Source organism: Trifolium pratense, linkage group LG2 (genome assembly GCF_020283565.1).
Source record: "Trifolium pratense cultivar HEN17-A07 linkage group LG2, ARS_RC_1.1, whole genome shotgun sequence".
Taxonomy (NCBI): Eukaryota; Viridiplantae; Streptophyta; class Magnoliopsida; order Fabales; family Fabaceae; genus Trifolium; species Trifolium pratense.
The window spans coordinates 18,655,187-18,673,412 of NC_060060.1; the positions used below are offsets into that span (position 1 = coordinate 18,655,187).

Below are 18,226 nucleotides of genomic sequence, written 5' to 3' on the forward strand. Positions count from 1 at the left end.
GTATTTATTTAGGAAGCTTTGCTGAGTTTCTTGGGAATTCTAATGCTTTTGTTGCAAAAATTTCTGGTGTCATGTGTGCCACTGAAGTTACTTTTGATAGAGGTTGGCATCTTTGTGGGTGGAATGTGACTCAAAGCTTGCTGTTTTAGTTTTTAAGTCTCCTAATATGGTGCCTTGGTCTCTCAGAAACCGCCGGGAGAATTGTTTATTCAAGACTTTGAGTATGAATTTTATGATCACTCATATGTTTAGGGAAGTTAGCTATTCCTGGTCTTTCTTTGCAAAATTTTGTTTGGTAGTTTGAGATTCGTAATGCAATTAAGGAAGACTATTCTAGGAATATATCTTAGGTCTTCCTTGTTTTAGATTTTGCTAGTTCGAGGGTTCGATTTATGTCCCCCTCTCTTTGTATTTTGGTTTATTTCTTTTAAGTTTTAATATATTATGGTGTTGCCTTTAAAATAAAAAAATGTCATACTTTAGACACATATATAAATTTTTTAAAAAATTAATAGAAAATATAATAAAATGATGTGACTACATTTAATTGTTGTGCACCGTCGACGTAAATATTCTTTACATACATCCAATGATGCGTTGCCACATCATTTAATGAATGTGACACATCATGTGTTTTTAAATACCATACATGATGTGTCAGTATATTATTCGATACATGTGTAAAATAATTTTATACTGACGGTACATATAAATTAAATTATTATTTTATATTTAAAGTTTGGAGAATGTTAACATGTGCATATATGGCACATGTTAAGATAGTAAAAATAGAAATTATGGCTTAGAATTTGTGCATTTTAACTTTTCAAGCATTAAATGTCTTGTATCATTAAATGTTAAATTTCTATATTAAGATACCTTATCATGTGCCCTATATGCACATGTTAACAAGACCCTTAAAGTTTTTCAATTGTATGTGCCTAAATATTTTTTTATTTTGTTGGTTTGTGTCTATGTTAGAATTTCTTCTTTGTGCCTATAGAGTAATGAAAACTTCTAGAAGAAAAAATGAAAAGTACTTAAAAAAAATTGAATATAGCAACCCTAAAAACAAAAACTTTAAGGGTCATGTTAACATGTGCACCAAAGACATATGTTAAAATTTTAAATATAGAAAATTGCATTTAATGTTAGAAAAAAATTTAATGTTTAAAAAATTAAATGCACAAATTTCAATATATTATTTTTACTTTTGATTCCTTAAGACCATCTCCAATGGTGTAGTACCTATTAGGTACTCATGATACTTATTAGGTACTACCATTGGAGCACAACACATTTTAGTACCTAATAGGTATCACTTCTAATATAAGAACTCTCTCTCTTCTTTTTATGGGACCCACTTTATTTAATATATTCAAAAAAAATTAATTTGGCAATATTATTTTAAATTAAATTTCAAATTTTAATGATGTAGAGTTATTGATGAGACCAATTTTAGAACTTTTTAAGAAATGCTCCATTGGAGAGGTTGAGTACCTATTAGGTACTATTATTAAAAAAATAATAAATTGATGATGTGTCTATGTGGAACCATTTAAGTACTCAAAAATGGAGTGCTCCATTGTGGATGCTCTAATATGTGTACTCCCTCCGTCCCAAATTATAAGGGAAAAAAGGCCATTTTTTTTGTCCCAAATTATAAGAGAAAAAATCATTTTCAAGAATGTTTTTTTCTTATTTTCATAAAATTAAATACAAATTGCATTTAATTTCTTATATCTCTCATTTTTTCAATAAACAACAACCAATAAAAATTATTTTTACATCTTCCTATGCAACTTATTCCAAGAAAAACCCACAAAATCATACTTCAAATTCTCATGTTTTACTTTTTCTTAATAAGTGTGATTTTTTTATTTTCCCTTATAATTTGGGACGGAGGGAGTATTTGGTTTAATATTTTCCAAACTTTAAAAAGTCAGTCACCTAGGTCAAATAAAACAGACGCATGATTAAAAAAGTCTAGAAGATGAGAGAACGTATGGAAAGATATTCTCTAACTTTAGAGCGCCAAAGTCACATGACTTTCAACCATTTTTTACCATTAGATTAATCTAAGGCCAAGGCTTCGGTACAACAGAAAAATCTAAAACTTTAGTACCTATTAAATCAGTATTTTTTAGCAACTGGCTTAGAAGATAAAGAATATGAATTGGATAATAAGTCCAAATAGAAAGTTAATTCGTAGCCCGATTAGCTTTTTTCCAAACCTAGCCAAACTTAATCTTCATAAGATGCAGATTAGATGGTTTAGAGATATAGAAAATTTCTATAAAAATATAGATAAACAACTGTCTAAAGAATATAGACAAATGGTTAAACTATTCCAGAAAAACCTCAAATTTATGGCAAGATGAGTGGAGATAGTGTAACACTTAAATTGCAGAAAATTCTGGATAGCTTTTCTGACCTTCAGAGTAGGGTAGAAAAACAAACATCCTATTTAGAAAGACAATTTAAAGAAGATGAACCCTATGACACATGGAGTTTTAGTAACGAAGATTTCACCTGCTATGAAGAAGATGAAAGTCATAAATACCCTCACCTTTTTCATACAAGAAATCCACAACTCAACAACATAGCATGTATGATAACTTACATGATAAAAAACCTTTGTCAAGAGAAACTTGTTGAAGAAATTCAACCTGTTAAGCTAGAATGGTATCAAAGGGTAGATATGATTCTAGAAGAACAAAGAAAGAGTCAAGAAAGGATAGAAGACCTTTTAGAACTTTTAGAAAAAAGATATCTAACTCAGGATGAGTTAACTCAAATTCTTAAGAAGGGGGAAGATAGGGGAAAAGCAATAGTTATCCCGGAACCGGAAATTCAAACCCAACCTAAGGAAAAAACTTCTGAATCCAAACAATTAAGTATTAGACCACCTTCTACTTACTTTTAATGGAAAATACAGAAGAAACCCTTAATAGGCAACTAGAAAACCTAGAAAGACTTATGGTCTCTTTAGATATAAGTGGAAAAAATCAGGAGATCCCTGATAACAAATCTGAAGATAACAATCAGATCATTTATGATTTTAGCTCAGAAGAAGCTAGTGAAAACGAAAATGAGAATCCTCATTTCGTAAAAATAGAAGAACATGGAGAAACTTCAGGTACCAAAAGACCTGCAGATTTTGAAAAGGAATTTACCAAACAAAAATTCCAAAAAGTACCTCATTACTATGAGCCTTCACAAAACCCTTTTCAAGGACAAGGTGTTTTAGACATAGATTGTAGTTTAGACACTGCAAAGGATCTTAGAGATTGGTACAATACAAATAATGTATTAGTCCATCTGAATGAAGATCTAAGAAATTTAGGATCAGTTGATATTTTCAACTACCTACAATATAAAACTAGAGGAAATGCATTTAAATACATTTCAAATCTACCACCACAAGTTATGGGAACTATGCCTTTAATAGGATCCTTAGTTACAGACTGGGTATATAGTTTACTAGTCAAAGAATTCAAAGGATGGAAGGATACCGTCCAATCAAAAGCAGCATTTTCCGATCAAAATCTTTGGAAAATAACTAATTTAAAAATTTGCAATATGTGTTACATTGATAACTTTATTTGTGAATTTCAGAGTTATTATTATAACATAGACAATGAAACAAGACTATCAAGAGGATTGTTAGATCTCCTCTATGATAAGCTTCCAGAAGGAATGTCAACTCAAGTCAAACTATACTTTACCTCAATATCATCAGAAGGAAAGGTAGATGATACTCTAGGAGGAAGAATAACTGTTTTAAAACAGTGGCTCACAGATAAATGTAGCGAAAAGATAGCTAAAAGAGAAGCTAAAGTATCACTTTGCTGTGATAAGTTACAGAACAAAGTAGGAAACTATAGGTGTAACTCTAGAAATCCTAAAAAGAAATCTAGAAGAAATATAAGGTCTTATAAGAAAAAGAAATTCAGAAAAATCCCTTTTAAGAAATTTAGAAAAGGAGATAAGAAATTCTTTAGGAAAAAACCACCTTATCCTAAAAGAAAAACATGTCCGCAAGATAAGAAATCATGCACATGTTGGTTATGTCATGAAGAAGGACACTATGCCAATGAGTGCCCTAAAAGGGATAACCCTAAGAAAAATGTCTTACAAGCCATATACGCAATAGGATATGAACCTATAGAATCAGATGTAGAATCTGATGAGGAAATTTATGAATACTGCACAGAGACAGATTCAGAGATAGACTTAGATGTCGAAGAAAGTACTTGGTAAAGGAAATCCAAGTGCAACATTTATAAAAATAGTGCTAGAAAATAAAAACCTTTTAGCCTATATAGATACAGGTGCAACCCTTTGTTTTGGAAGAAAATCGATCTCTAGGAACTGGGATAGATTAGAAAAGCCAAAAGAAATAGTTGTTGCAGACAAGTCAAAACATCAAATATGGTTTTGCCTTAAGGATGTATCTATAGAAATTGAAGGATATAAGTTTTTTATCCCTACAATTTATTTACATGATTCAGGTCTTGATCTAATCATTGGAAACAATTTTCTAAAATTATATGAACCCTTTATTCAAAGGAGTAATACAATTTCTCTTCGATGGAAAAATCTTGGAAATCCAGACGAAAAGAAAACAATTACTACAAAAATAATTACTAGAAATGAAATTTTAAAAATGATTTCTGGCAATTTGAAAAAACTTAGTTCTATTTGGGAAGAATATAAATTCTTTTCAACTTTAGAAGAAAGACTCAATGAAGTTTGTTCTGATGATCCATTAGATAATCAGAAAAATACTAATCATGAATTAATAGTAATTCGACTTAAAAACCCGAATGAAGAAGTCAACGTTCCTAATAGAATTCCATATACTATTAAGGATGTTGAAGAATTCAAAACTGAGTGTAAAGATTTACTTGAAAAAGGACTAATAAGACCTTCTTCAAGCCCACATTCAGCTCCAGCTTTTTATGTCGAAAATCATAACGAGATAAAAAGAGGGAAAAGAAGAATGGTGATTAACTATAAGAAAATCAATCTTGCAACCATTGGAGATTCTTATGGATTACCTAGAAAAGATTTTATTTTTGAAAAAATTAAAGGTTGTAACTATTTTTCATCCCTTGATGCAAAATCAGGATATTATCAGCTAAGACTTTCTGATGAAACAAAACCTTTAACGGCATTTTCATGTCCGCCACAAAAACATTTTGAATGGAATGTTTTACCCTTTGGGTTAAAACAAGCACCTTCAATATATCAAAGATTTATGGATAATTCTTTACAAGGATTAGACCATATATGCCTTGCATATATTGACGATATACTTATTTTTACAAAAGGAACAAAAGAACAACATATCAAGGATGTTGAAATAGTTCTTTTAAGAATTAAAGAAAAAGGAATTGTTATTTCAAAAAAGAAATCACAACTTTGTAAAACTGAAATTGAGTATCTCGGAATAATCATAAAAGATAATGGAGAACTCAATTTAGCGCCACATACCCAGGAAAAGATTTCCGCTTTCCCTGATGTATTAGTGGATAGAAAACAAATTCAAAGATTCTTAGGATGTTTGAATTATATTGCCAATGAAGGATTTTTTAAAGACTTGGCAAAAGAAAGAAAAATTTTACAAAAGAAAATTTCTGAAAAAATTCCTTGGTCATGGACAGACGAAGATACTAAGATTGTGAAAACAATTAAGAGTAAAATTCAAGTCCTACCAAAGCTTTACAATCCCACAAATGATGACTTTCTAGTTGTCGAAATTGATGCATCCAAAGATACATGGGCAGGATGTATGAGAGCTTTCCCTAACGGAAAAGCAATACAAAAACTCAATGAGTTTGGTGAAAATCTGAGCATAACCTCAGATATACAATCTGATCTAATTTCGAAAGAAAGAAAGACAGATAAAAAACAAAATTTGGTAGATTACTCTGCTAAATTTAATATAAAAGAAAAAGAGTTATTACTCTGTAAATACATATCGGGAACTTTTTCTGATACAGAAACAAGATATCCGATAGCTGAGTTAGAAACACTTGCATGTGTTCGAGTATTAGAAAAATGGAGAGTAGAACTTCTACCCTCTAGGTTTCTTTTGCGAACAGATTCAAAATATCTAACAGGATTCTGGAGATATAATATAAAAGCAGATTATAAAAGCGGACGATTAATTCGTTGGCAGATGAAATTACAACAATTTCAACCATACATCCAGTATATAAAATCTGAAAACAACAGTTTTGCAGATACTCTTACACGGGAATGGAGCAAGCAATAAAGATCTTGCAACATAATCTGAAACAAAAAGACGAACAGATTGAAGCTACTCAACAGCGTCTTACAAAACTCTCTTCTGAGAAGGGGGAGATAATTACAACATTACAAAATTTGCAACAATATACAGCAAATACAAACATCAGTGAACCAACTGAAGAAGAAAACAGCAGCAACACCAAAGAAAATTGGGACTTACTTGGACAAGATTCTGGAAAATACAACTACTATGTAAAGTATTCAGCTCCAAAAAGCTCGAAGATTCCAATTAAAGCAATAGTACCAAGTGATTGGAAAGAGGAACAAAAATCTTCAGAAACAACTTCAGACAGCAAGAAATCATGGGCTGATGAAGTAGAAGAAGAAGATGAGGCAAGAAAAAATGGTTTGTCAACAACTATCCAAACAAACGATCCCGTAGACAATGAAATGGGAAAGTTCGAAGCTTATGTCATTTTCGATGGCCCAATGAAAGGGATCTACAGAAAATGGGCAATAGCAAAACAGCACATTATCGGAAAAAATGTACGCCACAAAGGCTACAAAACCATTAAAGAAGCAGAACAAGCTCTTTACGGTCCTTACAAAGAAATTACAGCAGCAAAAGATATCCAAAGATCTTCAACAATGGAGTCAAAAAAGAAGCTGTCAATTGATAAAATCCGCCAGCTAGAACATCAAAAAACATTCCACTTAGCAGACCCAACTTTCACAGAGTTTAGTCTTAGATGGAAATGGATAAATAACTATATAGAAGAATTCTCTACAGATTGCTTCTACCCAACAAACAAGTATGGATGTTCAAAAACGGTCCTACTTCCAGGAATAGACAATCAGCTTTGTCTATCATTCTTTCAAAATGGATTGATCAGCACAATCTATCTCGAAGAAAAAGAACAAAGAAGTTTTGGAGAACTCAAATACTTTCCAAAAGAACTTCAAAACCTAGTACAAAAATTCAACAATCTCTTTGCCAAAGGAAAAGAAATATTCCTTCAAATTGATTCAACATATCCATGGTACGATGAAATTACTCTGGATTTAACTATAAAACCACAATATCTCATCAAAATAGGGATATCAAACAAGACATATCCAACTATGTCGAAAGAAAAAAATGAATGGCACCCAGCCAGTTACATTGCACAGATGAAACACTTCAGACAAAAGGTTACCAGGTTAACCCAGCAAACAAACTACAGGGTTGTTTACGACGATCCATCAACAGTCGTTTACAGCGATTCCAGAAAGCCAGCCAAGGAGAAAGATTCACAGGCTGTTAAAAATCTTGAAGAAAGAGTTGACCAGCTAAAGGAAGACTACACAAAATTACCCATGGTAATTAGAGAAGAACTGTGTAGAAATTTTACACAAAGTTACAAAGGTCACATGTGTGAAATCTGTCCGCCAAAATCGTCGGCACAAAACGACAAAGAAGCACTCAGTGGAAAACAACACGTCACAATGTAGTGGCAGACAAAGAAAAGCAGCCACCCACTATGTAGGGTCGGATAAGACTGCCTTATCACTAAGGCATCTACTTTATGTAAATTATTGTTTGTCCGTTTTCTTTAGTGCGTTTTTCTTTTGCTTTAATAGCTGTCACGGATAGGGACATGTGAACTACTTGTAAGTCCTACTCCGCTATAAATAAGAGCCTTGATGCTCGTTTGTAATCAGAATGAAATTAAGTTTGAATGAAGTTTTTCATTTCTCCTAAAATCTTAAGATTTTAGTGTTGATAGTTGAGCTAATACTCTGGAGCTATCAGAACGTTGAGGTAATACTCTGGAGCGTTCACCAATCAAAATTCGAAAGAATCATAGACGGTCGTAGTGGACTGATAACAAAGACGAAAGTCATCAATTCAAAATCAAATTCAAGAATATCAAATCAGGTATAAACATGTTTATGTTAAATTTAAATAACATCTTTCAATACTATAGAATATCAAAGTTCTGTTTAAATAATGTTCAAATACATGTTAAAATATTTCAAAAATCAATATGACTGAAGTATCATATTTCGAAGAAACATCTAGCTATCACACAGATGTTATCTGTGATAATAAAATAGAAAGTGCAGAATTATCTTTAACTGCAGAAGAAAATTTCAAAAGAAAATATAACATGTTCAAAAATATTTTCTCAAGAAAAAATATTCTGAAATTTGGAATAATGACAGGAGAAGAAGCAATTCCCATTGATTCTACTCATGGAAATATAGTTATATCTACTATAGATACAACTCAACTTAAAGAAAGAATTAAAACCTTTTCAGAAAATGAAAGATCTAAAATTGGTTATATTCATATATCGACCATTCAGATTTTAATTAAAAGTACTTTTATGAAAGGTATTAATTCACCTCTAGAAATAGCCTTAAAAGACTCCAGAATTCTAGACACAGATCAAGCAACAATTGCAAAAGGAAATTGCAATCTAAAATATGGTAAAATCAAATTTGATATAAATTTACAAATTGGTTTATCCCTAAAAGATAAAGATCTTGATAGGTCTATAGTTTTTCATTATAAAATGAAAAACAAAAATTTTATGAAAAAAGGTAATCACCCCTTTACCATTTACTATAGAATTAACTATGCTTTGAGTAATTCACATCATAGTATAGAATTCAAAGGAAAAGACACAATTCATATTGACGAATTGTTTGCACCTATAGTAACTCTAAAATCACCTATATTCAGAAGTCTAGCAAGAAATAGTTGTTCTTTGATAGAAGCTGATAGAGATCTGTTTGAGGAAACAGAAGACAAATCGTTATTTAGAAGCAAAAGCCTTAGAATAACACCACCTAAAAAAGATTTTTATATTTCAGAACAAAAAGAGCTAAGTAAGCTACATAGTTCAATAGAAGGACTATCCTTACAAGTCCAAAATTTAGATAGAAAAATCTAAGAAATGCCTGGAGCAACTTGGGCATATCTTTTAGAATTAGAGTTAGAAGAATACCAAAAAACTCTAAAAATGATTCTAGAAAGAGATCCCACACATATCTACGGATTCTATGATGTGGTTAAGTATAATATAGAGCGCCTTGAAGGCACTATAGAATGGGCATCACAAACCCAAACATATGATGAAGACGACGTCAGAAGTTTTCAAAAATGTCTCCAAAGAGACTTAAATCTCTCAAGGATTCAAAAGACCCTCGAAAGATTACCTTCCGCAAATGCAGCTACCTCTGCTGAAAACTCAGACTCCTTTTCTGAAAACTCTGGTATCAGAGCGTAACATCTATCCAAGGTTTAAATCAAAAAAAAAAGAAAGCTAGACACGTGGCAAGTTATGGTACACTTGATTGATCAAACGCATAAAAGTGACTCAAAGTCACCTACCTTTCGTACCACAAAGTTAGAGAAAAGCGATTCGAGAACGTATGGCTTCAGTTAAAAAAATTCAAAAATTATTCCCAAAAAAATAACTCAAAAATAAAAAAATAAAAATGCAAAACGCGAAAAAAACGATGACAGTCCAATAAAATGAACCTGTGACGAAAATGCACCCACGTGGCAGGTAAGATTACGAAACCCTAAGAAGAATCTTCATCGATAGGTTGCTTGGAAAAGAGGAAAACAGTGTGAATGACTCCTCACGAAATCGCCACCAATAAAAGCCCCACCGTCCTAATCCCTTCTCTCTCAGGCGCCGTCTTTCTCGAACCTTTTCTCCGCCGCCTCATCCACCTAGGGTTTCTCGTTTCTTATTCCTATTCATAAACCTCATCCTGAAATTGAAATTGAAATTGAAATTCTAATTGATGAGAAAAAACCTATAATAACAAAAATCGAGAGGAATAGGTGAATAATCGGTTTTGTTGATTTTGTTTTCATGATTTTGGATTCAGATTTGAATAATTGTTTGTTATTGTATGAATTTGTTACTTTATCGGGTTTTGGAATTTTTGTATCTGTTGACTTCGACGTTGGAACTTGGATTTTTGTAGATCGGCGTTGTTTTCGATTGTTCTGAGTTTTCTTATCGATTTTTGTGTTTTCTGTAAATTTTTGGGGATTAGTTTGTGGATGCAAGTGAATTTGATAGTTTTTTTTTTTTTGGTTTTGTTGATTCCTTGATCTATTTGGATTTAGTTGTTGATAGTTGTTGTTTTGTTATTTTAATTTGGTGAAATATGTTTAGCTTCGTCTGATTTGTATTTTTGTTTCCTGGTTTCATGATCAGGATTATAGGTGTTTTCAGAGAAAAGAATGTACAGTGTGAACGGTAAAAGCAGTGCTTGGTATGAATAACTTTTTTAATATGCTTTTAGTCAATTTTGTGGTTTTTTGTTAATTTTGTTTGATATATGAATTTCTTGTTCTTTTAACTTCGTTGTTATGCTCGATGACTCTTTCGGATTTGAGCACTAATACTTGTTGGAAACTTAGATGATTTTTTTATTCAAGACTAAGAAATCCTCAAGGCTGCCTTGTATGCCATTTTTTAAACGGAAATGCTAAAAGAGTTCCCTTAGCTCACTTGTTAAGTTATCAAATATTGAAATTTTGGTGTATTCAACCTTTTTAAAGTTTAAATTTTTTCATATGCTTAACTAGTACCCTTAGGGCACTTGTTAACATAACCCTTTATGGAATTATTTTTGCTTGATAACTTGAGTTTTGAGAGATTAAGTTAAGATATATTCATCATACATTCTCTATATGTTATGTGGTTTATTTTTAGATTTGTCGGATGAATAGAAATTGTTGGTTTTGTTAGTTTCCCTTCACGACAAGTTTGGAGATAATAGGCTAAGAGCTATTAATCACACATTCTCTTTATGCGGGTTATTTTTAGATTTATCGGACGAATAAAAATTGTTAGTTTTGTTAGTTTCCGACCTCTCTCTTTGATCTTATTTGATGTTTATTGAATACATTTAAAACTATTTGATTCTTTGTCAAATGTTTTAAAATGAAAGTTTTTTAAAAGTATAAGTAAATGTAGATTATAATATCAGATAATGACAAATTTTAAATTTATAAGAACTTTTGTGTGTTTGATCATTAAAATGATAATAATCATAATAATAATAATCAACGGTGCATCATTAATTGATTTCAAATAAACATAAACATGAAACTAGTACATTATTTTGCTTATTTATTTTTTCCTTATTTTCTTTTTTGGGCTTTTGAGAAGTGAGATACTAATTATTGCACTGAAAAATACCGATGTATTTAAAAAGTTTGGCAAAATTGTGTGTTGCATGTAGCTTATTGGTCAGAAGATAAGTCTATGTCAATTAGATGTTTATCTTCCAGAAGGGTCAACAGGGTGATGCATGAGCATCTTCTATAATATTTCGCTTTTACATTGTCTGTTCTGTTTTTATTTAAAAATATTATTCATATTTTAAATGGTAGCATGTGGCCTTTTCATAAGGTCTATAGACTTTGTTTGGGAGTTAGGGGGGAAAGGGAGGGGAGGGAGGATGAGGGAAGCCATCACCTTATTTGAAGGGGAGGACTGGTGATTAATATATTATTATTAGAATGAGGGGAATCCTCACCTTATTTGGAGGGTGTTTTTGGAGGGAAAGTCTTGTGATTAATATTTTACTTGTTTATAATGAGAGAAATTATTTGAATTAGTTTTCAAATCCTTCCAAACTGTATTTTTTTTAAGTTCGCCGTATTTGGGAGAGGTTTAGTTCTATCTGCATGCAAGGTGGGAGATTATCCTTCCTTCCCCTTTGCTCGTCCCTTTCTCCCCAAAACACTCCCCTTCATTTCCCTTCCAAATCCCAAACAAAGCCTAAGGTTATAGCTGGGCTTTGAAAGATTGAGGTGGGCTTAGTATGTTAGTAACCCTGAATAAATTGTTCTACAGCGTATGATCTTTTATAGCGGCACACGTGGTGCTAGAAGCTTAAGAAAGCATGGGTCTTTCTCCTTACTATTTATATATGCAATACTGACCAGATTACTTATTAAAGACTTTGTTGCTATACTATTAATCTATGGACGAAAATGGAAATAAATGGAGAAGTTTTCTTTGCCTTTAATATTTTTCTTAGCTTCTTGGAGATAGTATTTTTACAAATATCACCTAAAAGCCGCAGTGTTTTGTCACACATGGAATACTTCTATTGATTAATTTATTATTTATCATGTCAACTTTATAATGACTTGTACATGATTCTATACATTAGTTCCATATTCTAATTTATCTTATATATCTAGGGAGTTCCAAATATTCTTGATGTCATTGTCCTCACCGTCACTGGCACACTCTATTTAAATCCGGCCAAGGCCTAGAATTCTATCTGACTGCTACATCTGAGATTTTATATTTGAACGTGTTTAAAGATATTGATCTAGTAGAGAAAAATGGAAGCAAACAACGAACAGGCATTGGGTAGGGCTGTGCTCAATCTGAAGCGTAAGCGTGCTTCTCGATATAATACATGTCCAGATGGAGCTCTGCGTTCAGTGTTACCTCAATGGACATCACTAATATCACAAAGAAACAAGGTTGTTAAACGGATGAGATTGAACAGGTACAAAAGCAAGGCGACGAACTCAGAGATTACTTTTGGGCAGTCGTTGGTTAGGTATTATATGAATTATAAGAAGAGCGGACGCCCAGAACGTTTGATGGTCTATCAAAATGGCGGATGGAAGGACTTTCCTCAGGTCGTTGTTGACTTGGTTAGGAAAGATTTTGATGCAAAGAAAGCAGCTGCCGAGGTGGAGTTAAATGGCGATCATCTTGTGCTGAGTTTTTTGCACATGTATCAGATGAATTTGAAAACTGGTTTGCAGCAACCTATTGCTTGGATTGATGAGACAGGGTGCTGCTTTTTCCCCGAAATTTATGCCACTTCTGATGAAGGGCCTTATGATCTCTGCAATCAGGACAGGGGAAAAGGTCATGAATATCCTAATGAATCTAATGAAATTAAATTACATTTAGAAATTGAAATAAATGGAGTGAATGAATCCAAGTTGGGGGAGTGCAGTGGTGAGTCCAATGTTATAGTTAAGCATATTGAAATCGATGCTAAACAAGCCTGCAATCAAAATGATTTAGAAATTGAAGATAGCAGTAATGAAATGGGAAATGTTGGTGAGGCCATTGAGCAAAATAATGATATAGGTTTTAATGCTTATAATGAAGCTGTATATGGAAAGTTAGATTTGGATACTGTACAGAAGATGTTTCTTAAGGGAATTGGTAGTTTTGTTAGTGCTGACATAGTTGAGATTTACCCCTTCTCAAGTACATTAATGCAATCACGATTTGAGCTTTTTGAGAAGCAAGCTGAAATTACAAAAAATTGTCGTGGGGATGCTAATGTTCGATATGCTTGGCTTGCTTCTTCTAAAGGAGAACTATCTACTATGATGAAGTGTGGGCTTGGTCATTGTGGACTATCTGCATCTAAATGCACACATGGCACAGGTGTTCATCTTGCAGCCGCTACTTGTCCCTTTGCCAGGTTGAATTTCTAATCATTATTATATTTTAACAGTAAAATCTTCTAAATACTAATAATATTGATGAAGTTATTCAAATAATTTGTTTAGTTAAACCAAAATGAATCGCAATGTAGAAGCTTCCTTCCTTTGATTTTAGATCATATATATTTAAGGATGGAGTTCTAAGAATACATCTCTTCGTGGTAATTTTTTTAGTCACTATTATTACGGTCTTGTTAATTTTTTTCCTTGAAAATATTATAAATTTGATATTTTTGTTGCGTGCTAAGAACTCCCCCATCTCTTCATGGTAATTTTTTTAGTCACTATTATTGCTGTGTTGGTTAATGTTTTTCCTTGAAAGTATTATAAATTTGATGTTTTTTGTTGCATGCTAAGAACTCCCCCCATATTTACTTATACATGAACGTTGTCTTTACTGTTCATTTTTTTTTTATCATATATGTATTTTTATACTAGATTTCTAGATTATTCTGTTGTAATGTTTAGAGAAGGATTCAAGTTTGGCTTATTTACAGTGCTAGATACTGTGATGTTGACGAAAATGGGGTTCGACACTTGATCTTTTGCCGTGTAATTATGGGGAATATGGAGCTTCTCCGTCTTGGCACTAGACAGTTTCGTCCCAGTAGTTGTGACTTTGATAGTGGGGTGGATGACATCCACAATCCAAGATACTATATAGTATGGAATATGAATACGAACACCCACATCTATCCAGAATTTGTTGTTAGTTTCAAGGTCTCTTCTAATGCTGAAGGTGAAACATTGTTCCTTTAGTTTTTTTTATGTCTTCTATTTCTTTATATTTTCCTAACATAAAAAGATCCTATCCATTTCGTGTTTATAATATTTTTATATGGTACTTAATGAGTTGATCAGAGGAACTAGTTGAATACGGTTTCCATTTGGATGGAAGGTTTCATCCCTAGATTGTTGATATCTCCTTCTGGTTGGGCACTTGAGCTCCCTCATTGTCAATGGATCACTTCATGTCTTGTCAATGACATAGTCTTCTGTTTCCGCTGCTAAGTTGTACGAGTGCCCTTCCTTTTGGAAACATGTTGCTTTCTTGATCACTGATTTTTTATGCATTTTTACAGGCCTTTCGGGAAGTGAGAATAAGAAAAATATTTTGGAGGTTAATTCAGCTAGCCATGGTCCTAAAATCTTGCCTCGCTCTGCGTCTTCGACAGTAGACTCCGTAAGTTCTTTGGTATTTTGAGCATATATTTCCATTGTGACGGGCGGTGTATTTTTTATATGTAACTACCAATTTTACTTATTTTATATTTTTTTACTTTGTTTAAATTTATCTCTTGATATTAAGATAGATAGCCAATGCGGTTGATCTTTTGTAAAAAGAAAGCAAATCAGTTTAACTTGGATTTGATGCTTTAGTTTGTGCAAGAAATTATGCCTGGTTCTGAAAAATGGGTTGCTTATCTGTAAAAGGATTAAATCCAGAATATAAAGGAATTGAGAATTCAATGAAGGTTTTCCTTGTCTGAAGTTGTCTGCTAGTTATAGTATAATGATTAAAATTAAAAACATGTTGCTTTCAGTGCTAAGAAAAGTTGCTGCAAATAGTTTTTGAACTCAGATCAGTTCTGGAGATGCGGCATCAATTAGGATTTTTGAATGCAGAAAATTATTTAGATGAGACAGGAGATTAATTTAATTTCCAAATAATTGCATAGGTAAAAGGAATGATGGTGATAACGTATTAACGTAGTGATAACAATGCTTCACATGATTTTCTGGGGAAATATTCCTGTTTGTAGTCTAAAATCATATTACCTACTGCATAAAATTTTACAATTGATATACTTTTTCCTTTTTAAATTCTAATAAGGATATTTTATAGATTTCTGTTACATCAAGGTTTTGAAATTTCAATTTGTTTTATCAAGCAATTCAGTCAGATCAAAAAGCATCAGTCCACAGTCAAATGTGTGCATGTAGTAGCGTGTTATTGCTAAATGCACAACACTTTTGGGTTCTTTTTTATCCTAAATTTGCTTTTGGTTTGAAATGCTCTATTGTTAAGATTTGTTGTCAATAAAGAAAACTATCCAATCAATTTTTGAATTGTGGATACCTCAGGGAACAGCAACTAGTTTGCCTAAAGCTCCAACATCCCCTTGGGTGTCTTTTCCTATGCTTTTTGATGCTATTAGAGACAAGGTTCTTGCTGAGGATATGGAAGTTATCAATATGCATTATCTGGACTTCAAGGTATGTAATGTAAACTCCCTTTACTTGGATGCCCCTTTCTGTCTTGACTTCTCTAATATAAACTGTTATTGTTTTCTGATAATCACCAGTCAAAAAAGATGACTCGTGTTGATCTTGTGAAGAAGTTGAAGGATATTGTGGGAGATGCTCTCTTGAGAGATGCAATATCTGGTCATCATCGCAAGGTACTTTCCTCTTGACTTTGATTTTTTCTGCATGTTCTTCTGCTGTGGTAACTAATGCCTTCTTAAAGCTATACTTCAGAAGGAAAAATAATGTTTTTTTAAGCAAAGGAAAAATAATGTCTAAAATAATATAGTAAATGCAATAAGCTAAAGAACGGCTAGAGAGAATTGTCATTGTTTTGAAAATTGGCATCAAGAAGAATGGTAAAATGAAGATGAAATTGGATGTTGCCATGTTGGTACCTTTTGCAGTACCTATATACCCGTTGGTAATAAAAACCGAACTTTTGTCAAAAAAAAAAAAAAAACTGAACTTTGGCACCCTGCCCCTAAAAAATAAAATACCAAAAAATGCCACAATTTAATATAGCTTGAGTTGAACCCACAACCTTTTTTGATCCGTAAGCGCATTAGGCCGCTAGTTCCAATTTTCTTCCTCGATTTAATCCCTGACTCTAGTGAGTGGTGTATCTGCTATGTAGTTATACTTATACCTCCTAATTGTAATTGCTTCTTGCAGATACCATCCCAATCATCTTGCGTGGTCAAAATGGAATCCTGAGGCTACCTCATTATGTATGGGGAGGTCAACTTTACTCTTCAAACTTTGCCGACTTAACTTGGATGGAACACTCTGCACCAGCCAAACTGAACATGTGAATATTGTTAAGTTCTTGGGATAACTGTGCTTTTAAATTTTCTTTTGATTGCTTCCTATTTTCGTCATGGAACATACTTGCTTTTAGAACTTCTTTTGAGTTTGCTTTGAACAATCTTTGATCAGATGCACCGTCAAGCACAATATAGTTTAAACCTAAACGTTGGATTTTATTTTATCATAAAACTGTATTTGGATTGTCCTTATTGTTTTTTACACTTCAAATTGAGCTGTCTTTTCGCACCGGATTGTTGGATTGAGAATCTTAGTTGATGGGTCGCCATAGATTTTTATTTGTTTCTTTACCGTATCTATTTATCATTTATTCAGCAAGAGATGTTTTTGTTTCATGCTTATGAGTATTATCAATTCTCTACTAATAAAAGTCTGAGATATTCATTTATTTATGCTTTGCGATTTTTCATTGGGATGAGAAAAATATTTCAGAACAATTATTATCGTGTAGTAGAGTTTTATGTTTCTTTTCTATTAATATTATAAAAAAAACAATATCATCAATTGCCCATTAGCTTGATAAGGTTTCATTGAGATATTTCATTTCTAGTCGCACTCTTTGAAATTATTTTTCATTATTTGTAGTTTGAATTATTGTGTTCCTTCTATAAAATATTTATTCATATTTTTTCTTTGACTAATTAAATGATCATACTTTAGATGTTTTCTCCCGACCCTTCCCCCCCCCCCCCCCGCTTTTCTTTTTGGGTTATGTTAACTTGTGCCCTAAGGGCACATGATAAGCTACCTAAAAATAGAAATATAGTATTTAATGATAGAAAAAATTTAATGTTTAGAGAATTGAATGCACCACAAGTTCAATAAATTTTTTCCATATTTATCTCCTTAACATATGCCCTTAAGGGCACAAGTTAACATTCTCCTTTCTTTTTTACCCTTGAATTTTTGTTTTTGCCCTTGGGGTACTTCGGTTTGTACGAACCGAAGTTTTTTGTCATGCTCAAAAGATTCGGTTAATAAAAACCAAAACTTTGTGTTCCAAATTTTTTTCCAGATTTTCTGCATAAATTCAACATTAGACTCTCAACTTCCACAATTTATTTGAAAAACTAAATAATATCCGATTTGAGTAAACGACCACTCGTTGGAAAGCTTAGGGTGTCAAGATTACAAATATAATTTTTGTTTTGAGGGTAAACTATCCAATTGGTTCAGTTTGACCAAATAATGGGTAGAAACAAAGCAGCAACTTTTCTCAAACTTGTAGGTAGATTTTCTCATACAACAGCTTATGACAAGTTCTTTAAGGTAGTTTATGAGAAAAGGGCTAGTAAATTTCTCATACTAGTAAATTTTGTCAATCCTGTAGTAAACTTGTAGAAACAAAGCTCTTTAAGGTAGTTTATGAGAAAAGAGCTTATCATA

At 32.4% G+C, this 18,226-nt stretch overlaps 3 protein-coding genes across 4 annotated transcripts; all 3 read left to right on the forward strand.

Moving 5' to 3' along the window:
• Positions 1–2,925: 2,925 nt before the first annotated feature.
• LOC123904316 lies at positions 2,926–4,263 on the forward strand. Its single transcript, XM_045953995.1, has one exon. It carries the CDS (start codon positions 2,926–2,928, stop codon positions 4,261–4,263), a length of 1,338 nt encoding a protein of 445 aa, XP_045809951.1.
• A 4,022-nt stretch (positions 4,264–8,285) lies between these two features.
• Positions 8,286–9,451, forward strand: LOC123903810. Its single transcript, XM_045953448.1, has one exon. It carries the CDS (start codon positions 8,286–8,288, stop codon positions 9,195–9,197), a length of 912 nt encoding a protein of 303 aa, XP_045809404.1. The 3' UTR covers positions 9,198–9,451.
• A 360-nt stretch (positions 9,452–9,811) lies between these two features.
• Positions 9,812–17,068, forward strand: LOC123903812 (inactive poly [ADP-ribose] polymerase RCD1-like). Of its 2 annotated transcripts, XM_045953449.1 has the most exons (8): positions 9,812–10,099; positions 10,482–10,539; positions 12,485–13,743; positions 14,263–14,504; positions 14,848–14,948; positions 15,851–15,982; positions 16,072–16,167; positions 16,688–17,068. In XM_045953449.1, the coding sequence occupies exons 3-8, from the start codon at positions 12,632–12,634 to the stop codon at positions 16,727–16,729; spliced, it is 1,725 nt and encodes a 574-aa protein (XP_045809405.1). In that variant the 5' UTR covers positions 9,812–10,099; positions 10,482–10,539; positions 12,485–12,631; the 3' UTR covers positions 16,730–17,068. The 2 variants fall into 2 exon arrangements, with proteins under 2 accessions (XP_045809405.1, XP_045809406.1); XM_045953450.1 differs by lacking the exon at positions 10,482–10,539.
• The last annotated feature ends 1,158 nt before the right edge of the window (positions 17,069–18,226 follow it).